Source organism: Mirounga leonina, unplaced genomic scaffold (genome assembly GCF_011800145.1).
Source record: "Mirounga leonina isolate KUSES-001 unplaced genomic scaffold, KU_Mleo_1.0 Mir_96, whole genome shotgun sequence".
NCBI classification, from domain to species: domain Eukaryota; kingdom Metazoa; phylum Chordata; class Mammalia; order Carnivora; family Phocidae; genus Mirounga; species Mirounga leonina.
Window position 1 is genome coordinate 1,719,833 of NW_023270871.1, and position 27,239 is coordinate 1,747,071.

At 38.5% G+C, this 27,239-nt stretch overlaps 1 protein-coding gene across 2 annotated transcripts; it reads right to left on the reverse strand.

Moving 5' to 3' along the window:
• On the reverse strand, positions 1-27,091 carry LOC118006347 (UDP-glucuronosyltransferase 3A1-like). 2 transcript variants are annotated; one of them, XM_034998970.1, is made up of 8 exons: positions 26,597-27,091; positions 24,240-24,345; positions 22,550-22,551; positions 17,677-17,785; positions 15,241-15,769; positions 4,194-4,425; positions 2,494-2,713; positions 1-1,353 (listed from the first exon to the last, which is right to left on the reverse strand). In XM_034998970.1, exons 1-8 carry the CDS (start codon positions 26,688-26,690, stop codon positions 1,077-1,079), a joined length of 1,569 nt encoding a protein of 522 aa, XP_034854861.1. In that variant the 5' UTR covers positions 26,691-27,091; the 3' UTR covers positions 1-1,076. The 2 variants fall into 2 exon arrangements, with proteins under 2 accessions (XP_034854861.1, XP_034854860.1); XM_034998969.1 differs by lacking the exon at positions 22,550-22,551 and having other exon boundaries at positions 24,244-24,345.
• Between the last annotated feature and the right edge of the window lie 148 nt (positions 27,092-27,239).

Consider the following 27,239-nt stretch of genomic DNA (forward strand, 5'->3'; position numbering starts at 1 on the left):
ACCAACCAAACACAAACCCTGGTGGTTAAGCCACACTATTTCTGGTTTATGTTGTTAGGAACTGAATGTAATTCCTAAAGATATACCACATAGAGAGATATTCTCTGTCATATTTGGGGGGCAGATGTGTGTTTCCTAAATCAACAAAGTCCTGTGAACTGCCATAGCCATGAGACTTGAGGCCCCAGAGCCTCCTGCAGATGTCCACATTCTGCATTTGAGTCTCCATGACTACATTTTAAGAGTGGGAATCCTGAGAAGGGAATGGTGAAAAGTGAAAACCACAGCATCAGCTGTGGCCCAAAGGCAGGCTCTAGGCCTGCCTTGCAAAGGAAGTGCTCTTTGAAGGACAGAACTCAGCAGAGAGATCACAACTTGAGTCCTGGGAAGACCATCCCAGCCTAGCTGCATGATGGAGGCTAGGCTTCCTGAACTTGGAGGTCAGATGAAAAGGAGATGCAAGAGGAAGGCCCAATATGGAAGAACTGGCCAATATCTTGTCATATCATGAAATGTGAGGATGGAGAAAAGGCAGAGAGACTGAGAAGTGTCTAGGAACCCAGGATGAAATAAGCAGGGCTCTGTGTCTAGGGACAGGGAGTGGGGAGGAAGGTGGGGGCTGTCTGCTGAAGTTTTGAGTCTGAGTGAGGAGTCCACTGATGAGGGGCAAGAAGCCAAGATCAAATTGGTAGACACAGAAAGTAAAACTGGGGTAGCCAGGAGCTGGTGAGGCGGGTGATAGGGGCAGGGATGTGGGGAATTACTGTTTGACCAACATTGCCTTTTAGTGTGGGAAGATGAAAACAGTCTTGGAATGGGTGGTAGTGAGGTTCACATGATAATGTCAATGTGCTTAATGCCATTGATTCTACACTTAGTGGTTAAAATGGAAAATTTTATCACAAGAAATCCAAGAGTGCCTCACAAGAATTTTTAAACACAAGCAGAAAATAGTGAAACACAATTTGTGTGCCAATCAAGTGCCAATATGGGGAAGACACCAGGGGTGTTCTGTGCTAAGAGAAAGCCTTCTACAACCAGTGGCTCCCCAAACACCTGTCAAGGCTGCACCTCCATCAGGCCTTCTTCAGCTTCCTGGCCCCACACAGCCACCTGGCCACCACGCCCAGCAGCTTCCCACAGAGCCACAGGGTGCCCAGGGTGACCAGCAGCAGGAACAAGAAGACGTCCAGCAGGTACTGCTCATGCCATGGCTGCTGCAGGCCGTGGGGCTTGAGGTGTGCCGCACCCCCTGTCTGGAGGATGTGGTCGATCCAGCCCACCAGCCTCTGAGCAGGGGTCAGGGGGTGGGAGCGCCTGATGATGCTGGCGGCCACTGCTGCTGACTTGTACCTGTTGGCAGAGACAGAGGCAGGGTGTTACTCATGTGCTCTCAGAAGTCTTAGAGACCTCGTATCACACACACACGCACACACACACACTTTCATCCATATGCACAAAAGACTCAGTTTCAAGAAAAAGTTGTTGGCCTGGCCTTGTCACAGTCTAGCTGGGTCCCACTGAAAAGTTCTAACTGGTCTTTCCATGCAAAGATTCATGCTTTGTGCTAAAAGAGCTAAACTATAAAAAAAGTGACTAAGCTGTAAGGACAAGTCTCTAACCAAGAACACTTATGGTACAATAAAGGAAAAAGTATATAGGTATATATGTGAGGCACCATACATCTGATTCAGGATAAATGTCCTTGAGACCCTAATAAGATATTCGGTCCATCATGGTTACCACATCCTTGTGCTGGAAGGGAATTTACCTAAGAAACTTTTATTGACTCACTTAACAGAAATTCATCCTAACTTACTTTCTGGCAGACCCTGTGCTAGGCCCTGGGAACACAGGGGAAACAAGAGACACACTTGGCCATCCAGAGGAGCTTACTCTCTATTTTCTAGTGTGAGGGACACACAATAAATTAAGACAGAAAAAAACTGGGTTAGTTACCGATCCTGAGAAGTGTTAAGAAGGAAAAATGAATTATGATTGAAGAGGGTGGGAGAGAGGAGCACATTTAGGACTGTCAGACAAAGACCACCTGCCCCTCTGAGGAGAGGACACTGGAGATGAGTCCAACTGTCATGAAGGAGCTAACCCTATGAAGAGAAGGGAAGGATGTTCTAAGGAACAGCACTGACAAAGGGCCTGAGGCAGGAAACAGTGTGGCATATTGGGGGACAGAAAGGAAACCTCCTGCCTCAGTGTAATTCTACTAAGCACTCCAAAATATAAGACCTCTCACAGACCCTGTGTAAGTAGGTTGGAGTCTTCACAGTCCTTAAGGTAGAAAATTGTTGTCAGCATCAACCTAAATTGCCCAGTCTTGTTCTCAGAGGAAACAGGTCAGCTGTTAGCATCACACACATATTATTTTGTGTCCTGGAAGTTTCTACTTTTATTGCAAAAAAGTGCCACATGGCACCCTTTGTATTTGATATCTTCATTTAGCCTAAATGACCACAAGCCCAGAGAGCTCCATACCTCTTGTCTTCTATGACTTGCTTCATCTTCAGAGCCAATGTCTCTGCCTTGATATGCTTTAACTGGATAGAGACACCAAACTTTTTGGCTTCTACTCGGACCAGGTTGTCAGGTTGGTCTCCAAGGACAGGAATCCCCACCAAGGGCACACCATGTTGGATGGCCTCCATTATGCTATTCAATCCACCATGGGTGACAAAGAGACGGATGCGTGGATGAGCTGTTGCAGATCAGGAACACAGCAGAATATTTCAGGGTAAAACTTTCAGAATACCAAGGAAAGCATCAGGGTGGAAGAAAATACTAAGGCATTTCAACGTATATTGGAGAAAATGGATTTACTGATTTCGCTTTGGACATACTCAAGGGTGAATATTTCAAGATATGAAATTCTGGCCTTGTCTCTGTACAGAAACTCCTCTAAATCAATCCATCTAAGACTCAGAACCTAGAGAAAGCTGGAGAACACAGTGCTAAGGCATATTCCTCCTCCCATCTATCCATCCATCTCTCCATCCACCCATCCTTGTCTTTCCACCCTGTCTCTCTCTTTATTTCTCTTCTCTGTTCTCTATTACTCTCTCCTAGTTTCTCCTCTGATTTTCTATCTTTGTCTCTCTCTATCTCTGTCTCTAGCTTTCCAGGTCTCACACTCTCTCCTTCACTGCCCATTCACTTCCCTCTTATCTGAAGTCTTAACACTTTCACTGACATCACATCTCATGTGTCATTCATCAAACTTACACTGTATGTGCTATCGCCTCAACTTCATAAGAAATCCTCTAAAGTAGGCAATGATGGACCACCCAACTCAGTATTTCCAGTTTCTGTGTGTTCATCCCACTCTCATTTAGAGTAAACTAAAACAAGTGTTGATAATGAAGAGTTCATCTCAAACACTGTCTCTCAACAGAGATGTGCATCAGAATCTATTTGTTTTTCTTTGAAAATCAGAATCCTTTTCCCTATACCATGCCTTGTGAATAAATGTGCAGAACCCTCCATCTTAAGTTCCCAATATGTTTGTGAGCCATAATCTGGGGATGAACCTCTGATGTATTTAGTGGTTAAGGCACTAAGGGGGCTCCAAAAAGTGGCACAGGACAAAAAAAAACATATTGGGGTATAAAAAGCCCTACGTGACCAGAGAATCTGATGGACTGAAAAACCACCCAAGAGGTTACTCAGCTAGACATTCAGATATTTTGGCTCACCCTTCAAACACCATCAGCATCAATGTTGACAAAGCATGAGTACATCGTTTGCAGGGTAGGAGAATGTACTAAAGTATGTGGGAGTGTGTGTCTCTAATGGCACATGGCCTCACAGATACTCAGGAGGCCAGGAACAGCAGTGGCCACGAGACACCCGGGATGTGTTCTCAGAGTCTACAAGCCATCTTTGATTGTGTCTGGGCTACTTTGGTCTGTGCCAAATATGGTAAGGTCAAAACAACCTGACAACAACATCATTTCTGGCTGCAGGTGTCAGGACTGCAATAGAAAGGAAGAAAACATGGCAATTTTAGCCATTTGGGAAGCATAGCCTGATTTCCCAAGAACTCCAGCGGCTGCTCCATTCCTGTCCTCTAAAGATTACCTTTAGCTACCAGCTGCCCTTTCTCATGCTGGTGGTGTTGCCCAGTGGAAACCTAAAGATACATAAATGGAAAGAGAGAAGTAGATCTGAACAGTCCTTACCCAAGAGGTCATTCTGAGGAAGCCAGTCCACAATTTTCACATTTGCTGCCAATTTGACGTCTTTGGGCCAATGCGAAGGATTACACTTCCATATCACTCCTTGAGACAGATGAGCAAAGGCACTGTTCATCTCCCTGACAACTTCCTGGGACTGACAGATGCCCACCAGGGAGCCCAGGGACACAAGGACAAAACCAGAGTCTCCAAACTTGGCAATGAAATTCTCAAATTCCTGGAGAGAAGTAAGAAAGGAAAGCAGGTGAACAAAGCTGTTCATCAAAGCCTAGACAGCCATGAAATAAAAGTCAGCTATTTACTGAATACACCCTTCTGTCAGTGCCTAGAGCTCACTGTCTTGAAAAGTTTCTCATAGCCCCTGGAGAGCTCAGTGCCCTCTGCACTATGCTCATATCCATTGTGTCTAGTGTCCTTGGAGTCATTTCTCTGAGACCTCAGGACACATCCTACCATATAAACACTTTCAATAATCACAGATGAATGTGAAGACAGCTGTAGGTGTCCAGTCACTACCACAATAACCCACATTGCCTTTGAGGCACTCAAAGCACACTGTAGCACCAACAGGACTTGTGTATATAACCATGTTTTATAGAAGAGGAAAGTTGAGGTGGTGGGAATCTCTTTCTTCATTGAAAACATGGCCATCCTCATCCCTCATTCTAGGTGTGGGGAGATATGGTCATTTAGGAGGGTTCCAATGCCAGACCAGAGGTGCTAGTGCCTGAGAGAGTGCCAGTTGCTGTCCTGGTCCAGTAGGAGGTAGCATGCCTTCTGGAGGCTGAGGTAGATGCTGGGGAAATATCTCTGTGGTGTGTCTCTTTCATATGCTTATTAGTCATCTGTCTATCTTCTTTGTTGAGGGGTATGGTAAGGTTTTTGGCCCATTTTAAAATTTTTGACTGATTGGGTTTTTTATTGTTATTATTGAGATTTAAGAGTTCTTTGTATCTTTTGTATATATGGTTTTGTACTTGTGTGCATAAGTGTATATTTTGAAAAATAGTCTTTATCAGATATGTCTATGCAAATATTTATTCTTGGTCTGTGGCTCCTCCTTTCATTCCTTTGACAGTTCTGTCCCAGAACAGAAATCTTTAAGTTCAATTTGCCCACTCTTCAACTCTATCATAGAACATGTCTTAGGTTTACCTCTAAAAACTATTCACCAAACACTAGTTCATCTATTTTCTCCTATGTCCCCTCATAGGAGTTTCATATTTTTGCATTTTACATTTAGTTCTGTGATCCACATTGAGTTAATTTTTGTGAAGAGGTAAGATCTATGTCCATTTGTTGGAAAGGCTATCTTTTTTTCATGGCATTTCTTAATGCCTTGTCAAAGATCATTTGACTAAATTAATGTGGGCCTTTGTGTACTCTCTATTCTATTACATTGATCTATTTGTCTATTCTTTCGCTTATACCATACTGTCTTGATTGCTTTAGCCATATAGTACGTCATGGTGTTGACTAATGTAAGACCTCCAACTTCACCTTCAGTTCTTAATCTTCAATTCTGTGGTGGTTCTTCATGGTTTTTACCTCTCTGTGCAAATTTGAGCATCATTTTATGAATATCCACAAAATAACTTGCTGTGATTTTCAATGGGATTGCATTGAATCTATAGATCGAATTGGAGATAATGAATATCTAGCAATATTGAGACTTCCTATCCACAAACATGGACTTTCTCTCCGCTTATTTAGTTCTTTGATTTCTTCCATCAGTGACTTGTAGTTTTCCTCAAATAAATTTTATACGTATTTTGTCAGATTTATTCCCAAGATTTCATATTTGGTGGTGCTAATGTAAATGGTATAGTGTTTTAAATTTCACATTCCTCCTATTCATTGCTGATATATAAGAGAAAGGATGGATTTTTTATATTGAACTTGTAACCTTTTGATATTGCTATAATTGACTATTAGTTCCAGGAATCTATTTCTTGACTTTTTCAGAGTCTTGAAATGGAGCATCATGTCATCTGTGAACAAAAAAAGTTTTATCTCTTCCCTCCTAATCTACATTCCTTTTATACCTTTTTTTGTCTTATTAATTTACTAGGACCTCCAATATGATGCTGAAAAGCAGAAGGAAGGGACATATTTGCCTTGTACCTGATAAATTGTTCTTTCATTTTCTATATATGTGTCCTTCAATATAGAGAAGTTTTCAATCCTGATAAAGTCCTATTTATCTATGTTTTTCCTCTGTTACTCATGCTTTTGGTGTCACATCTACAAATTCATTGCCAAATCCAAGTCCATGCAATTTAGCCCTTTCTTTTCTTCTAAGAATTTTTTGTCTTTTAGCTCTTTATTTAGGCCATTGATCCATTTTAAGTTAATTTTGGTATGTGATGTGAGGAAGGTTCAAACTGCATTCTCTTTCATGTGAATGAATATCCAGTGGTCCCAGTACCATTTGCTGAAGAGACTATTCTTTCTATTGATTACTCTTGGCACCCTTGTCAAAAATGAATTGGTTGGGCGCCCGGGTGGCTCAGTTGGTTAAGCGACTGCCTTCAGCTCAGGTCACGATCCCGGAGTCCTGGGATCGAGTCCCACATCGGGCTCCCGGCTCAGCAGGGAGCCTGCTTCTCCCTCTGACCCTATCCCCTCTCATGCTGTTTCTCTCTCTCTCTCTCTCTTAAATAAATAAATAAATAAATAAATAAATAATGAATTGGTTACAGTTGGATGAGTCGTCCAACTCTGTTCTTTTTCATAATGTTTTGGTTATTCAGCGTCTCTTACATTTCCATGTGAATTTGAAGATTTTCCATTTCTGCAAAAAATAATAATAATAATAATAAGGCCATTCAAATGTTGATAAGGATCAGATAAACTCTGTAGATCGATTTGAGTAGTATTGCTCTCTTAACAATATTAAGTATCACAATCCATGGAATGGAGAGGTCTTTCCATTTATTTAGGTCTTCCTTAATTTCTTTCAGCAAATTTGCAGTGTCCATGTCTTTCACCTCCTCAGTTTAATTGGATGCTGTTGTAAATAGAATAATTTATTTAATTTCATTTTCAGGTTATTTATAGTCAGTGTATGGAAATACAACTCATATTTGCATATTGATAGTTTTCCCTGCAACTTTGCTGGATTCATTCATTAGATCTAATGTAAGGTGTATGAATTCTTTGAGATTTTCTATATATAGGATTATATCATACGAAAATCAAAAAATTTCTACATTGATCATTCCAATTTGGATGCCTTTTATTTCTTTTTCTTGCCTACTTGCTTTGCCTAGGGCATATTTGAATAGCAGTGATGTGGGCATCTTAGACTACTGACCTTAGGCAGCACGATTTCAGTCTATCATAAAAAGTATGATGTTAGCTGTGAGTATTCCATAGATATTCTTTATCATGTTCGAAAAGTACCTTTCTACTCCTAGTTTTGTGAGTGTTTTTATCATGAAAGGATGTTAGTTTTGCCAAGTGTCTTTTCTGCATCTCTTGGTATGATGTGCTTTTTTATCACCTTGATTCTATTAATGTGTTATATTATGCTGATTGATTTTGTATCCTTTATCTCCTATAAAAGTTTTGACATCAGTCTATTTTGTCTGATATTAGTTAGTATGTAGCCACCCCCAGATGATTCTTAAAGAATTTCATGATCTAATACCCTAAAAATTAGTTTTTGTCAATTCTGCAAAACATTTGTTTCTTCTTTTCTCTACATTTGTTGGCTGTCCCCAGCTGCCCGCCCCTTACCTCACTGTACCATTCTGGCCCTACTTAACTCCATCCAGCATAACACTGTAAGAATTACCATCCCAAAGGACCACTAGAATCAGCTTTCTTCTCATTTGACATTTATAAGGTCAGTGTAAATCTATAATCTAATATTGGCAAGGGCAGAGCATGATGTCAAGAAGCTACATACTTCCAGTCCCTCAGAGAAAAAATAACAGGAGAAAAAAAGCAAAAGACTGACTCAAATAATTTTACAGACTTGGAAAAATGGTCACTGATATACAGAAACCAATCAAATAAACACACTCAGAATGGTGAGAATTTCCATGCCATTTTTACTCCTTCTTGCCCCACAATCTTCCTGGGGTGGCATGCCATGATCCTGAGGTAGCAGTGCTGGCCCTGACTTCAGCAGCAGGAGCAGAACTGAAATAATTTGCAAGATTGTAGCCACTCTGTAGCCTCCCAAGTGACAAGTTTAGGCCTCACTAGACTTGAAGCTCTGCCTGGAAATGGCAATATAGTTAAGATATCAGGCTGGTGGGAGTCTTGCAAGAGGGCACCATGCCATGTAAAACCTTCAGGGACATTACAGAACTTAGAATCTTGGGGGCAAGAAATTATGGGAATTAAATACAACAGAACACCTAAGGCCTGGAGCAGAATCTGGGTAAGACTCTTTGGGAATTTAAGACATTAAAATCAGCCAAGTGTACAAGAAGAATTAGGTGAATAAAAGCTTACACAAAGGTCCAGACAGGAAAAATGTTCAGAAAATACCTAAGAAGACTTAGGTATTAAGTTGTCTTCTCTGGCTGATCCAAAGTATTAAAACATTCCCCAATAATAAGTGAAGGTGTTCTACGGCAGCCTGCAAATACAAGTAGAGGTGACTGTTTTTTACAAATGCCCAAAACTCTCTACAAAAGATCACAAGGCAGGGCGCCTGGGTGGCTCAGTTGGTTGAGCGACTGCCTTCGACTCGGGTCATGATCCTGGAGTCCTGGGATCGAGTCCCATGTCGGGCTCCTTGCTCAGCGGGGGGTCTGCTTCTCCCTCTGACCCTCTCCCCTCTCATGTGCTCTCTCTCTCTCATTCTCTCTCTCAAATAAATAAATAAATAAAGATCACAAGGCATACCAAAAAAAAAAAGAATAAAAAGCCAAAATGTGTCTTATAAAGGGACAAAATAAATCTCCAGAAACTCTCTTTAAAGAAACAGAAGTTGGATTTACTAAACAAAGCCTTTAAAATTGACTAAATATATGCGCAAAGAGCTAAAGAAAAATACGGACAAAGATCTAAAGTAAATCTGGAAGACAATATATGAACAAACAGAAATTATTTTTCAAAAAGAACAAACAAAATCAAAACAAAAAAATACAATAACTGAATTGAAAAATTCACTAGAGTAATTCAATGCAGGCCCAAACAGACAGGAGAAAGACTTAGTACACTTGAAGACAGGTCATCTAAAATATCAAGTCTAAGGAACAAAAAGGAGAAAGGACAAAAAAAGTGAATAGAGTGTAAGGGACTCGTAGGACCCCATCATGTGGATTAATATATGCATTATGGAGGTCACAGGAGAGGAGAAAGGGAAAATAGCAGAAGGATTGCTTCAAGAACATATGACACATGACAAGATATTATATGTAGACAACCCTAAGGTTCCTCACACACCAAAAACCTGTCAGAACTAATGAACAAATTTAGAAAAATAGCAAGAAACAAAATCAGCTCAAAATATCAATTGCATTACTATACATTAATAACGAACATTTCAAGGAGATTAGAAAAACAATTTCATTTACAATAGAATCAAAAGAATAAAAATATACTTAGGAATAAACTTAACTAAGGAGGTGAAAGATTTTACATTGAAAACTATAAGACATTGCTGAAAGAAATTTAAAAAGGCACAAATAAATGGAAAAAGAAATCCAGGCTTCGTGGATTAGAAGACATAATACTTTAAAGAAGTCAGTACTTCCCAAGGTGATCCACAGATACCATGCCATCTCTATCAATAGTGAACAACATTTTCTTTTGGCAGAAATAAAAACCAATCCTAAATTTGATATGGAATTGCAAAAAACCTAAGTACCCAAAGCAGTGTGGAAAAAAAGAACAGGATTGGAGGTCTCACATTTCATGATGTCAAAAGTTACTACAAAGCTATAATAATCAAAATAGTGTGCTATGACAAAAAGACAGATATACAGATCGATAAAATAAAATAGAAAGTCCAGAAATATCCCCAGGTACATTTGGTCAAATAACTTTTGACAAAGGTGTCAGGCCATTCATTAGGTAAAAGACAGTCTTTTCAGCAAATGGCATTGGAAAACTGGATATCCACATGCAAAAGACTGAAATTGAACCATTACATTATGCCATATACTAAATCAACTTACAATAGACTGAATATCTAAAGAAATGAGCTAATAGGATAAAACTCTTAGAAGAAAATAGAGAGAGAAATCTTCATGTCATTATATTTCGCAGTGATTTCTTAGATAAAACACCAACAGCATAGACAATAAAATAAAAAGCAGTTAAATTGGATTTCATCAAAAAGAAAAACTGTGACTCAGAGGACACTATCAACATAGTGAAAAGGGCAAACCAGGAAATGGGAGAAATACTTGCAAGTCATATATCTGATAAGGGATTGATAGCCAGATTGTATAAAGAACTACTCTACCCAAAAAACAAATATGAATCAAAAATGGGCAAAGATTTAAACAGATAGTCCTCTAAAGAAGATATATAAATGTCCAATAAGCTTATGAAATGGTAAACATCACTAATCGGGAAATTCTAATCTAGCCACAATAAGACACCACTTCCCACCCATTAGGATGGCTAATAAAATTTTTTAAAACCCACAAAAACAGAAAATGACAAGTGTTTGTGAAGATATGGGGAAGTTGGAACTCTTATGCTTTGTTGGTGGAGATGTAAATTGGGACAACCACTGTGAGAGACTGTATGGCAGTTCCTCAAAAAATTAAATATACGATTATCATATGACCCAGAAATTCCATTTCTCAGTATATCCCCAGAAGAATTAAAAGCAGGGACTCGAACAAATATTTGTACACTACTGTTCATAAATATAGCAGCATGATTCACAATAGCCAAAATTAGAAGTAATCCAAGTATCTACGGACAGATGAATAGATAAACAAATGTGGTATACACAATGAAATATTACTCAACATAAAAAGGAAAGAAATTCAGACACATGCTACAACATGGTTGAATCTTGAAGACATTATGCAAAGTGAAATAAGCCATCACAGAAGAATAAATATGGTATGATTCCACGTATATAAGGTACCTAGAATGGTCAATTCATACAGACAAAAGGAGAATAATGGTTGCCAGGATCTGGAGGCAGAGAGGAAATGAGGAGTCACTGTTGAGTGAGTATGAAGTTTCAGTTTGGAAAGAGGAAAATGTTCAGGAGATGGATGTGGTAATGGTTGCATAACAGTGTGGAAGTTCTTAATGCCCCCGAACTGTACCCTTTGGTATGGTTAAAGTGGTAAGTTTTATACTATGTATATTTGGTCACACAAAAAAAAATTGGGATAGGAAAGAAGAAAAATTGTACAAGCATTTGTTGTCTCACAGATTACACACCCTAACTTCCATTATACTCCTCCTTAAGGACTCCTGTCTCAGTTCCAAGACCTGATCCACCATCCCATCGGGTAAAACCTATGTTTTGGCCTAGTTTTATTTCTGCAACTGAATCTTCCACTACTCTAGTCTGGCCAGTGTCACTGAGGGAACCCAGCTTCATGGCCACCTCACTTACACCTCCACACATTGGACCTCCTGTTCTCTCAACCTGCTGTGTCTTCCTCCTCAGTTCCATTTCTTTAAAAATGCTACCATGAACCAAAGTCCATTTTGCCCATGAATCATTCCCCAGCTCTTTCTGTTTACTCAATGCAAGGTCAGTAGGGGAAGGGTAGAGACTTTGGTGCCCAGAAAGTCCAGGCCAGATCTAGGCTTTTGCTACTCTGAGATGAATGGTACTGGAAATATTATGTACGTCACCTGAACGTCTGTCCTCTCATTTATAAAACTGGAGACCATCACAGTTCCCTCAAGGCGGCAATGATATACAATATCTAAGATAACTTCCATACAATAGCAACCCAGTACCTACTGGCAACAGGCAGCCACTGATCTCAGCTCTACTTCATTTTGATAACTTCTAGAGCAGTGGTTCTGAGTTCAGGCTCTGCATTCAGACCACCTGAGTAGCATTTAAAACTTACAGTACCTAGACCTAATCCCAGATCAATCAAATCAGAAAATCTAGGCTGAGTTAGGAATGGGAGCTCTACAGGAAGGAGCCATTGGAGATGATGCCTGCAGGTCTTGCTGTCAGTCGCACCCAGTCCTGGTCATTACACTATGTCTCTCTTTTTTTATATTTCATCATGGATAACCAATCTCCTTAAAATCCTTTCATGTGGTAGCCTCTCACTTCATAATTATTGTACATGTGATCATTAAAAATGAAAATGAAAATATCAACATAGTGAAGCATTTTTACCAGCAAGGCTAGGACTCAGGTAAGGCATAGGAAGAGCTTAGGGCTGTTCCTCAAGGAGGTTCTCAGTAACAGGATCATGTAGGACCTAACAGTACTTCCATGACCCTTACAGGAAGGGCTTCCTTAAAAGTGGGCCCTGGGATCAGCAAGGTGGCAGAGCAGGAAACTCTGGACACTCCTTCCCCCTAAAAACACACCAATTCGGCAATGTTTCATGGTCAAATTCCCCTTGTAAGAAATCCAGAGACTAAATGAAAGGGTACTTCACCCCAGCCAAATGTGTAACCAGTCTCACCAAAGCCAGAAGATAGTTATGAAAACACCCTCTCACCAGAATCCCTACCCCCAGCATGTGGATATCCACATGAACAAGAATAAAATTGGATCCTCACCTTACACCACACAAAAACTCAAAATGGATTAAAGATTTAAATATTAGACCTGAAACTGTGAAGCTCATAGAAGAAAACAGGGCAAAAACCTTGGTATTGATCTTGGCAATGATTTCAATGATAAAACACCCAATGCACAGGCAACAGGAACAAAATAAATTCAAAAAACAAACAAACACAAGTGGGACTATATTAAACTAAAAAGTTTCTGCACAGCAAAAGAAACAGTCAACAGAGTAAAGAGACAATTTACAAATGGAAAATATAGGCAAACCATATTCCTGATAGGAGATTAGTCTCTAAAATGTATTGAAAAGGCCTACAACTCAATAGAAAAAAAAAAATCTTATAACTCCATTAAAAAATAGGCTAAGAACTTGAATAGACATTTATCCAAAGACAACATACAAATGGCAAACAATATGAAAAAATGCTCAGCAACACTAGTCATCAGGGAAATGCAAATCAAAACCAAAATGAGATATCACTTCACACCTGTCAGTATGGTTATTATCAAAAAATAGAAGACAAATGTTGAGGATATGGAGCAATTACAATCCTTACATACTGTTGTTGGGAATGCAAAATGCTGCAGCCATATAGGTGCCCCCACCCCTCCCTGGCCAAAAAACATAGAATGGGCATATGATCCAGCAATCCCATTTCTGTGTATATACACATGAGAATGAAAATCAGAATCTCAGAGAGATATCTGTATTCCCATGTCCACTGACGCACTATTCAAAATAGCTACGATGTTGAAAAAACCTAAATGTCCATCAAAAGATGAAAGGTTAAAGAAAATATGGTGTGTGTATGTATATATATAGATATATAGATATAGATACACACTATATATTGATATATATATACATACACCATATACAGTATATATATATACACATCATATATATACAATATATATACACCTATCATATTTTGTGTGTGTGTGTATATATATATGGTGTGTTTATATATATTGTATATATATGTATATGTATATTATATATTGTATATTGATATATATATCAATATTTATTAAGATATACACACACACATATTTACTAAGACATATATACACACACCATATACAATATATATATACTCACCATATACAATATATATATACACACCATATATATACAATATATATAAACCCACCATATTGTGTGTGTGTATATATATATATATATGCTGTGTGTATATATATTGTATATATATGTATATATGTATTATATATTGTATATATTGTATATTGATATGTACCAATATTCATTGAGATATATATACACACACCATATACAATATATATGCACACACACACACACATATATATATACACCACACACACACACACACACACATATATATACACACACAATATATATAATGTCCTCAGGGCTCATTCATTTTTTCACATATTGCAAAATTTCCTTCTTTTTAAAAGCTAAATAGTATTGCATTGTGTGTGTGTATATATATGTATTGTATATGTATGTGTGTATATATACAGTATATATATATACTATACATAGTATATAGTATTATATATAGTACACATATTGTATTTATTGTATATTGAATATATATATTGTATTGTGTATATATATATGGCGTGTATATATATATGTTGTATATATATTGTATATATTGAATATATTGTATAAATATTATATTGTGTATATACTATATATACTGTGTATATATATGTATGGTACGTATATATACAATATATACATGGTGTGTGTATATATATTGTACATATATATACTACACAATGCAATACTATTTAGCCTTTAAAAAGGAAATTTTGCAATATGTGAAAACATGAATGAACCCTGAGGACATTATGCTAAATGACATAAGCCAATCACAGAAAAGCAAGTATTGCAGGATTTCACTTATATGAAGCATCTAAAATAATCAAGGTCATAGAATCAAAAGTGGGAGTTGGTTTCCAGGGGTTGGGGGAAAGGGATAACAGATAGTTACTATTCCATGGAGAGGAAGAGTTCTAAAGTTAAGTGAGATGAGTAAGATATAGAGATCTGAGGCACAACATGGTACCTACAGTCAATAATTCATATTGTACTTTCAAAAACTTGTTAAGAGGGCAGATCTCATATTAAGTGTTTTTATGAAAACAATTAAAATTTTAAATAGAATAGAAAAAATAGAATAGCAAATTAAAAATAAAATAATAAAAATGTATATTCTAGGTGTTTTGTTTGTCTCACCCTACTTTAATCCCAGTTCCCTCTGCCAGGGAAGCCACAGGTTCTGTCTGCACTAAAGAGCTCTGCATGGAGTCCATATTGAGAGCTAAAGTTTTACTTACCTGTGATACTGGTTTAACAGGTCTGGACATTAAGCCTCCAACATACACAGTGTTGGGAAGCAGGGGCCGAGCAAATTCAAGGGCAAAGTCAGAGTTAACAAACCACAGCTCTGCTTTCTTTAGAAGATGAGACAAAACTGGCCTAGAACCTTCTGGGAAATGTTCCTTAATGGTGCTGTCAAATGTAGACTGGATTCGCCATTGCTTCATGGAGAAATCAAAGAGCATCAGAAAATTCTTCACTCTGCCCCAGAAGTCCATGTGGTCGGTTAGCAAGGAATTGAATACTGGAACATAAGATACAGGGTTAGGTTGTCCAAGGTCCACACTGCCAAAGGGAGTGGGAAGAATTGACACAAATGGCTTCCCAAGCTTCTCAGCAACCAGGAAAGAACAGAAGTCAAATGCTTCAACAAATACCAAGTCAAAATTCTCATTTTTTAAAGAATCCATGATATCACTTCTTAGCAAATCACTGCACTGAATCCCCAATTGTTCCATTAACTTTACAAAGTTGTCAAATGTTTCTCTGAAAAAAAAAAAAAATGTAAGGGCAAACATTCACTGGAGGTGTTAATTTCACAGTACATAAAGGATTATAGGCTACAAAAAAATATTGCAGGTAAGTAAGACCATATCTAGCATCAGCCCACCTATTTTACCAGTGTCCAAAGAATAACTCTGCTCTGGTCATTCTGCCCTGGATATTTCTGCTTCCTAAAATGTTCTCACTTCCTCCCCTCCCCTTTCACCAGCCAATCGTATCCACCCATGATCCATGCCAACTCAAGAGCCTTCCACTTTGGGAGCCATCTCTCACTGTAGCAGACCTCATTGTTCCTTGTCTACTTGACACATTCTATTAACTTTTTTCTGTATACTGACTTTTTATGAGTGACTTTTCTTTCTCAACCTACCTGTGGAAGTAACTTGGTAGCAGAGTCCACCAATATTGATAATATAGACATGTTTTTCTCTTTAAATTTTGTACAGTCTACATTTGACAAATTGCCTCATACAAGGAACTTTTTGGTGGTTAAAAATTAGAACCCAAATTCTAAGCTGAACACGAGATGTACATCTTTCTAGCCTATGAGGTAAAAATTTAAAAGAAAAATACAAGTCTGCTTGAAGCTTATTATTAACCTTTCCATTTCATGCTTCCTAGAGTATTTAAAGAAGTAACGTTAACATTTTATTGATACCTAATTAAGACACTGTCTATGGCACTATTCTCCTTTAATATTTTCCCATCAGTGCCTGCAAAGAAAATGACCCTTTTTGCACAACATATGGGCAATAGATGAGAATGCTCCGGACCAGAGGTTACAGGTGCAGGTGTTTTGGAGACCCATGGGCCTCCTACTTGAATGAAGGACTGAGAGAATCAATGGCCCAGCCAACCTGTAACCTATACAACACTACACCATATCAGCCCACTTAAAAAAGACCCACAGGTGAGAGCTCCTTAGCAATATGCAGATGCCCATGAGTGCTTTAGAATTGATGTTAAGTGACAACAGATGACTAGCTGAAGTGATCCTCTATTATATTTTTAAATGATTTTACATAATGAATGACTGCTACATATTGTGGATAAATTCAAGATAAGAAGTACAAATTCCTCAAAAGTAGAGCATTAATAATATTTGAAATTAAGTTAATAAATTGAACACAGTACAGGAAGGTACTGTTCTCAGTATATTGCACCATATTTAACATGTGTGTACAACCAATCTTCAAAGAAATAGTGAGGGAAAAGAGACAAGACATATACTTAAAAAAATTGAATAACAATCACAAGATGATATAGACAAAGTTTAAAATGAGTATTTTAGGTAAGATCTCATAGACAAGAGAATTTTGTCGTCCAGTTTAGGTAAGGAGAAAGGCTTTATGTAAAAAGCCAGATTTTAAGGCCACCTTGATGACTGAATAAAATTTTTAAGGAAAAAAGGGAGGTGGGTTAGGCCTGTATAATTAACCAAGCAAGGCATGAATATGTCTTCTCTCTCTTATGTCAAAGCTGAAGATCTTTGAGGGCACCTGGGTGGCTCAGTTGGTTAAATGACTGCCTTCGGCTCAGGTCATGATCCAAGGGTCCTGGGATCAAGTCCCACATCGAGCTCCCCCTGCTCTGTGGGGAGCCTACTTCTCCCTTTCCCTCTGCCTGCCATTCCCCCTGCTTGTGCCTCTCTCTCTCTGTCAAATAAATAAATAAAATCTTAAAAAAAAAAAGATGAAGATCTTTCAATACATCCCAGGTAATGACAAAAACTCATCCACTCCATCCATCCACTGCCACCCATCATTGATCTCCCCATCCATCTATACTCATCCACTTTTCTAAAATTCATTCCAAGTATCCATGCATCCAACCATTTATTTGTGTCACTAAAATGGTAAGTCTTTCATTCAGAGAATAAAAGAAATTACCTGCCATGCAAAACTTCTGTCATAAAGAAATCAAAATAGTTCTTTAATTGTTTTTCATGTTCCTCAGATAGAAGCCAAGTGATAACTTGGTATGTATTTTCCTTCTTTTCTAAATAAAAGAAAATTTAAAACACCAATAAAAATATGTAATTATGTCATACAACCCAGATTAATATTAGCATGATGATACCATAGTTTTTTTTATTCCAATAATTTTATATATATTTGAATGTTTGCTTTTAGAGGGGTTTTTTTGCTTGCTTTTTCATTTCTTCAATCATAGGATCTGATAATTTTACTGAGAACCTTATGATAATTCAGTTATTTTTATTCAATTTAAAGCCTTCAGGTAAAGGCATAGAGATTCTTCATTTTACGGGTGAGAAAACAAAGATAAATGGAGTGTCAGGTAATTTGTCAAGGTTGCACATATAGTAAACAGTACACTTTGCATTTAAATAGAGATCTCATTTTACCCCAGTTCCCCAGTCCTTTGTCTCTTAGGGAAAAAAACTTCATTTTTGTTACTTAAAAGAGATACATGCAAAGGTTTTTCATTCTGCCAAAAATATGCCAAAAGCTAAGTTAAAAATAGTAGTCCTCTGCAGCCCTACTTCACATCCTGGCATTTCCCCAATAACTCATGTGTAATAGAGTCTGACACCATTTTTGAGGTTGGACTGATGACAGCTTAGCAAGCTCCATCTCCCCTTTAACCTTCTGTGACATATCTTGGCAAACACAGAAGAAAGCCTCAACGTGCCATCCTTTTTGTGAACAAGAGTTTCAAGCTAAGCAAGCCAGACCCAAGTAGGGGAATCCTCACCTCCACCCTACTCAGAAGCTTCCATAATTGGCATTTAGAGACAGAAGTATGGGTTTAGCCTTTCAGTGGCCCTGGTCACGTGTCTCACACAAACCTATTTTCTGTGTCAGCTTGGATTGTGCTCTGGATCCCAGCATGAGCCGTGATTGACACTAGCCTAGGTAGAACCCTGTGACCAATGGCTGTGTGTCTCAAGGACTGCCCCCATTATAAACAGTGTTCTGGGTAAGACTGATACCAGTTTACAAGCCCACAGAATGGTGGAAGAATAGTCACTATATCATATGATGATATTCACACCTGTAAAAGTAGAAGGCACACTAGAACCCCAGAAAATGCCTTTGCTACTGCTGCTGATTATAGCTCTGTAGCTAAAAGAAAACTTGATTAACACAGTAATGAGGAAAAACATTGATGACACCCCCATGGAGTTAATTCAAAGAGTTCATTCAAACTCAATCTCAGGTCTTTCAAAATCACCACTAGGGAGGCCCCTAGCCTTGATGATACTAATTGGGACATTCTAAGGAAGAAACGTAAATATGAGCAGGTTAGAAGGGACACCTGCCCCCAAAATATATTTAATGACAACCAAAGGAATGGCAAAAAAATGGGAAATTGCAGGATGGAAGAGTCAGGAAAGAAATTAAAACAGAGTTCTCAGTTTTAACATATGTAGAATCTAACATTACTTAAAAAAGAAATTATTACAGAGAAATGACACAGACTGACTTTTGTGACTTTACATCAGAGGTTCTAAATTACTTTAAACATCGGATGGGATGCACCAAAAACAAACCTTAATCATCTTGGTCAATACTGGGGGGAAATAACAGATATATCATAAACGCTCACCAAATTTGTCGAAGTACATTTGTACTCTTAAGAGTAACAAAATATTAGATAGAGGACAATTGTGCATGCCCTGTCTTAACTACTGGGATTAAATGTCTCATAGTCATAAGAGCCATTGGTTAAGTTATTTCATAGTAGCAATGGTTGCTCTTATGTAACAAGTCATAAAATAAAATTAAGGTTTTAGTACTAACAGCATGACAAAAAAGGATTCATTGGATCTGCCACATAAATTTAAACTGTTAATACAATCAAATATATTTTAATAGAGTGCCCTAAAGGATTAAATCCCATTAAAAAGAATCTATTAACAAAGGAGTGATTATCCCACTGGTTCTCCATTTAATAGCCTAATTTAGACTATTCTTAAACCTGAATGAATGGTGCCTCTCAATGGACTGCTATAACTTGACTGCCAATGTCATCATATTAGGGCTACCATTTCCAATGTTACTGAAATTGCTGACTATATCTAAGTACTAATAGATACTCTGCAAGCATAGATTTGGTAATATGTTCTGTTCATTTCCTATTTCAATAAGCTCTCAGCTGCAGTGTCTCTTCACCTTCATCTTGGCAGGATACAAACCATTTGTAACTGGTTTCTCATGGACTGTCTCAATAGCCTTGCTCACAAGCTTTGCTGGCAAGATCTTAACCACATTCAACTTTCTCCAGAAGCACATGTATGACATTGCATTGAGGACAATCTCCTTTTGCAGAGATTTGTCCAGCACATGCACTCAGGACACAAACGTTCACCCAGGAGCTCACAAGAGGGATGTGTTGCTGCCCTACACAAAGCACAAGCCATGGCACCTCAATTGAATTCTTGGGCAGAATTACTTGTCAGCTGAAGGTCTTTCCACCCCTAACACTGTCAAACACCTATTACAGTTCCACTTCCAGCATGAGAGTATAAGGAGCTTTCTTGGATCTACTTTCAAAAGAGGAACTGGTGAAAAATTTTTATATGTATGAAATGTATTTACATGAAAATTGTATTATATATACATATATGTGTGTGTGTATATATTCACATATATATTCAACTATATCAATATATATAAAATTCTGAAAAGAAATAATAGGTCAAAAGGCAGTGGGGGAGCTTCTGCTATGATGGTGGAGTACCAGAATCTGTCCCCTGACCTAGACAACAATTCCATTGACAGAATTTGTCTGAAATAACTGTTTGGGAACTCTGCAGTCAATTGATGGTTTCCAACTACCAAGGGAAGTCTTTAACTGTAAATTGCAGATAATTTCAGTCAATCTCAGCTCTTTTCACAGTAGCAACTACCCATCCCCCACCCCTCAGTGTCTAAGAAGAAAGCTGTATAAATGTGTTCATATAGCAGCTTGTACACAGGTTTCAAGAGCATGAGTGGGCAAAAATGACCTTCTTCAAATATCAAATATCTGAGCTCTGATTGCTGATTGCTGCTTCTGAGCACAGACGTACAGACAAAGAAGTCAGCAGCAACATTTTTGCATCACACTTATTGTTGCAAGCATATCCCTCTGGCTGAATGGATTTCAAGGGGTCTAAAAAGACTGATGTCCCCCTTTTCCCCTCATTTTTCTCATTTTTTCCTTTTGGGAGGGAAACATTAAAGACTGGAACATTGTAAAACAACTACATATACCAGGAAAATTAGAAAATGTCCTTTCATGCCCAGGAAAGGCTCAGAAAAGACCTAAGAATACTGAAGTTTATACCTCACATTGATCCTTACCACAAAGGCAGCCTAGAACAATTGTAAAAAAATGAACAAAATTAATAACAAAAATCTGCAAACCCTAGAGAAAGGAGGAGTCTCACCTCCAGATATAGCACATTGTCAGATTCAAATGGACAGTTTTCAACAAAAATTACAAGACACACCAAGAAACAGAAAACTCAGGCTTATTCAGAGGGAAAAAAAAATAAATCAACAGAAACTGTCCCTGAGAAAGACCTGATGGCAGACATACTAGACGATGACTTTAAAATAACTGCCTTAAATGTCCTCAGAGAACTAAAGGAAGATGTGGAGAAGGTCAAGGAAAAAGTGTATGCAAAATAGAAATGTCAATAAAGGCATAGAAAATCTAAAAAGAAACCAGAAACAAAATCTAGAACTGAAAAATGCAATAAATGAAATGAAAATTTCACTGGAGGGATTCAAACGCAGGTTTGAGCAAATGGAAGAAATAATCCATGAACTTAAAGATAAGACAATGGAAATGATCAAGTGTGAAGAACAGAAAGTTAAAAGATTGAAGAAAAGAACACAGCCTAAGGGACCAACATATGCATTGTGGATGCTCACAAGGAAAAGAGAGAAAGAAAGGGATAGAGAGAACATTTTAAGTAATAATGGCTGAAGACCTCCCAAATGGATGAAAGATAGGAGTATAAGCATCCAGGAAGCTCAACTCCAAGGAAAATGAACTCAGATATTCACATCAGGACACATTATAATCAAAATTTAGAAAGATAAATAGAGAATATTAAAAGCAGCAAGAGAAAACTGACTCATCACATACAAGTGTTTGTCAATGAGATTATCAATAGATTTCTAATCAGAAACTTTTGAGGCCAAAAAATAAATAAATAAATCGGAGTCCAGAAGGCAGTGGCCCAATATTCAAAATGCTAAAAGAAGGGGCACCTGGGTGGCTCAGTGGATTAATCATTCAACTCTTAGTTTCAGCTAAGGTCATGATCTCAGGGTTGTGAGATGGAGACCTGTGTCGGGCTCCATGCACAGTGGGGAGTCTGAGATTCTCTACCACCTCCTCTCCCTCTGCCCCTCCCCCCACTCACACTCTCCCTCTCTCTCTCTCAAATAAATAAATAACATCTTTTTTAAAAAATGCTAAAAGAAAAGAACAATCAACAAAAAAATCTTATATCCAGCAAAACTGCCTATCAAAAGTCAAGGAGAATTGAGACAATCCAAGATAAAACAAAACTAAGGGAGTTTGTTATCACTAGACCTGCCCTGGGAGAAATACTCAAGGAAGTTCTCCAGGGAAAAATGAAAGAACACCAGAGAGTAACTCAAAGGTGTATGAAGAAATAAAAGGTAAATGAATGGGCAGTTATAAAAGCTACTATTATTGTAACAATGGCTTATAACTACCTTTTTGTTTTCTACATGATTTAAGTGACTAGTACATTAAAAAAATTATTAGTTTAAAAACTACTACCATTATTTGTACTTTATTTGTAAGTAACTTCATTCAAATTTTCTACATAATTTAAGATACTAATATATTTAAATTAATGATAGATTATATTTGGGGGCACACAATGTATAAAAATGTAATTCTGTGACATCAACTAACCAAAAAGGTGGGGGTTGAAGGCATATAGGAGCAGCATGTTTGAATGTTATTAAGCTGGTATAAATTAAAATCTGAGTGTCATAGATTTAGAAGGTTAAATGAAATCCCCATTGTAACCACACACATAAAATAGCTGTGGAATATATACAAAAGAGAATGAGAAAATAATTTAGTGTTTTGTAAGGAATCAACTAAACACAAAAGAAACAGTGATACAGAAAGTGAGGGACAAAGAAGCTATAAAGCATATAGCAAACAAATAGCAAAAGGACAGAAGTAAGTCTCTCCTTATCAGTAATTACATTAAATGTACATGGATTAAACACTCCCATCAAAATACAGAGAATATCAGAATGGATAAAAACACATGATCCAATTGTAATATCTCTGTATGGTGACAGATCGTGGCTACACTTGTGAGCACAGCATAACATACACAGTTGTGAAATCACTATGTTGTACACCTGAAACTAATGTAACACTGTGTGTCACTATACTTCAATAAAGAATAATAATTAAAAAAATTAAAAATAAAATGGGATTAACAATGGGGGCAAGAAGGTGTGGGGTGTATGGGAACTTCCCATACTATCTTTACAACTTTTCTGTGAACCTAAAATTATTCCAAAATGAAATGTATTAAAAAATAAAAAGGCCACAAACACACAAAGAAAAGCATAATCCAACTATATTCTGTCTACAAGAGACTCACTTTAGATCCAATGACACAGATAGACTGAAAGGGAAATGATGGAAAAAGATATTCCATGAAAGTAATAACCAAAAGAAAGCAGAAGCAGATAAGCAAATATCAAACACAACAGATTTTAAATCAAAAAAGATTATAAGAGACAAAGAAAAACAGTACATATTAATAAAAGGTTCAATACAGCAAGATGATATAACAATTATAAACATATATGCAACTAATAAGATACCATCAAAATGTCTAAAGTAAAAACTGACAGAATCGAAGGAGAAATAGTTCTATAATAATCATTGGAGATTTCATGCTCCATTCTAAATAATGGGTAAAATAACCAGAAAGAAGATCAGCAAGGAAATAGAAGACTTAAACACATTAATCCACTAGATGTAACAGACATACAAAACACTCTACCCAATAACAACAGCAAACAGATTCTTCTCAAGGGTACATGGGACATTTTCCAGCAGAGACCATGTGTTAAGCCACAAGTAAGTCTCAATAGATTTTAAAAGATAGATACCGTACAACATATTTTTTCTGATCACAACAGGTTTAAGTTAGAAATCAACAGAAGGAAAACCAGAAAATTCGTAAATAATGGAAATTAAACAACTTTTATATAAGCAATGTATCAAAAGAAATCACAAGGGAAATCATAAAATACTTAAAGACAAATGGAAATGAAAATATATACCAAAACTTAAAACACATACACACATTTTTTTTCCATCTTTTCAATATGACTAGATTAAAAAAGATTTTGTGTTAAGCAGTGCTATACAAAAGATATTGTCTATCTTTTCCTGGGATAGAGAAATATAATAATTATAAAAAAACATACTTGGGATTACATAATCTCCTCCATAAAGAAGTATGGTGACATTATGGCCATGATCTTGAAGAATCTGAGAAACCCGGTCCACCAGTAGATAATGGCTTCCACCTAGAAACAATACAAAATTTCATTTTTGTAAAGGTGAGAACAGAGAGTCTGAAATTGATATTGGGGATTTGGAAATCTAGGGTAAGGCAGCAGAGAGTTGATGGCAGTAGAAGAAAATGAGTTTCTTTTGGATAAGCCCCAGACCAGATACCCACATTCCTTCTGACCAAATCTTGACATGTAGCAATCTTACATAAAAGATTCCCTTTTGCAATTCAAGGTCTCTGTGCCAGCACAATGAGCTTCTCTATGCTTAGGCCTGAAGGAGTTCCTGATCCTCAGTACATGCTGCAATTTAGGCAGGCTTTATGAAGATACTGTGTCCTAAAGAAGTAACTATTCAGTGGAAATTTTGGCACAGTGCTATGTATGTGAGAATAAAGGGTTTCTATGGGAAAATCAATCAGAGATATTTCTGGAATCCTCGTCTCTGGAATTTATGTTAATGTGGAAGCCAGAAACATGGGAACATGAATATCAGTCCAAGAAAGAGCCACGGAAACAGAAGGGGATTAGAGCCATTTTTCAGAGCCAAAATCCTTCAGATTCAAATATATTTGGCAGGAGGATCTTCATTTGGGGTCTGCATCTTGCTGAATACCAAATTAAGGCATTCTGGATAACTGTGGGCCCTAGGAGTGGAACTGCAGGATCCTTTATGCAAGAGAGACTGGACATCACCCATCCTAGGAAAATCCTGGGATCCTAAGGAAACAGAAGCTTGATCATCTGGGGAGGTACAGGTTCTATCACACCAGTGTCTAAAACCATGTGATATCACAGAGCATTTTTCTTGAATTGTTGGGTTAAGGAATAGAATTTACCCACACTGGGAAGTGGGGGTTATTTGGAAGATGAAGATCTCACAATGATTGGGTCAGCAGAGAGGGATGTAGAACTATAGTAATGGTGTGTATCTGTGGAAATTACTCAAGTTTTTTATATCTATACTTATGCTGACTGAGATATCACGGATTATGGAAAACACAAACCCCTACTCGCTCAGACTGTCTGCTCTGGCTCACATTCAGCCCGTGGAAGAAATGGAACAGGGGAGAAGCCATCCTGCAGAGGCAGCCATTCCTGAGGGTTTTGGTGAGCCCAGTGCATTCTGGGCCAGAGATAGGGCTTCTAGCCACACCTGCTCCCTCTCAGAGTCTGGAGGACATGTGCTTTCAAGAGGTGAGAAAGCTTTTTTTTTTTTCTACTGTTACTTCTAACTATCATTAAAAAGTAGATTTAAAATAGAAATCAAGGCTTTTTAAATACTGATTTTTAGGAATCCCCATGGTAAAGAGTAGAATTTGGGGAAATTAAACAACTTTTAATTTTTAACTTTTAACTTTAACTTTTAAGGACAGGTTTGAGGTAAGAAACAGTGAGTAAAGTCCAGAGTGTGTCCATCAGGGAGGTCTGACGTGCTCTTGCAAAAGGCCCCTCCTTTCCCTCACCCTCAGGTTACCTATCAGGAAATAAAAGGGGGACGCCTACACTTATTGCCCAATTAGATGAACTCTGTGGTTTTTCCAGCTCTAGGATCCCCAGATTCAGAGGGATCTAAAAGTGATCCTGGGAGCCCCCTATCCTTTCACAATAGATCCAGAAACTTCTTGGGGAAACTCCATCCTATGATGCCTCCTTATCCTGAAAATGTTCCTGTGCCTTCTGTTCCCTTTGGGGAAGAGTAAAGGAAATAAACCCGACTTCACGCAGAATTAACTGCTTCACTGTCCTTCAAAACCCTCCAGCAGCAAGGGCGAAAGAGAGAGGGGATTCCCAAGAGCTTGATTGTCCTGGGGCCCCCTCCTCGGCCCCGTCAGTTCTCCAGGTGTCCTATTAATGACATTCCCAGTTTGTGCTGCTGCCTACAGGAGCCCCCGTCCTTGGCCTCCAGGGGCCTGAAGTTGACCTCACCTTCCACTTTCTACTGGCAACTACTGCACACCCCATAACTTTTAGGCTGTACCTCTGAAAGTCCCTGCCTTCCCTGGAGTAGGAGGCTCGAGATCTCCAGGTCAGCACTGGATCTAAATTCTGGCCCCAGCTATGCACAATGGGAAGCCCCTCCAGAGCAGATAAAAAGAGAGGAAATGTTTTTTCTCCTGACCCACACCCTCTTCTCCATAGCCTGGGACCCAAGCCCTATTTGGAAAACCACATGGAATGACCCTCTGACCCAAGGCTGTCTGCCTGAGCCCGGGCTGAGGTGCCTGGGATGCAGCTGTCTCTGATTCTCCTGCCGAGCACTCACCCAGTGAGGATACAGTCAGAATTTTGGCGGCTTCTGAGAGCAGGAACCCCGGCAGAAGGAAGCCGGCTAGCAGCAGTGCCCGCTGTCTGGCCATGTTCACTCCCGTACCAGTGTGGAGCCCAGCCCTGAGCCCCGAGCCCCGCACAGCGCCCTGTGCGCCCTGGGACACGTGCAGTGCTGGCAGCCGAGGAAATGCGCTGGCGGGAGGATTGGGAAGAGGTTAAGAGGTGGATCCTGCCGGTCAGCTCTGCAGTCGCTACTCGCCCTTTGCTCCTCCTCCCAGGGTGCTTCCACCACTGGCTACTCTGTTCTCACCCTCCCTAACCTGGGGCAGCGGGAAGGAGGGGTTAGCGAGCTGTCCTTAACCCCTCTCTGTGCTGTAATCACCACACTCTCCGCAGAGAAGATACTCTGAACCAGGAATTTCGGGACCTTAGGAAGTCGCTTCCAAGATAGTTCCACCTCCAAGTGACTCAGACCCGTCTCTATTTTAGGGACTTTTTTCCAAATTTTCCCACTCCTAACTGCTCTGTTGAATGCATACTGCCATCCCCATTACCCATTTCCCCACGTACCTGCTTAAAATCTCTGCTAGTGTTCCAATCTCAAGATCTCAGAAACTGATTCCCAACAGAAAATTACC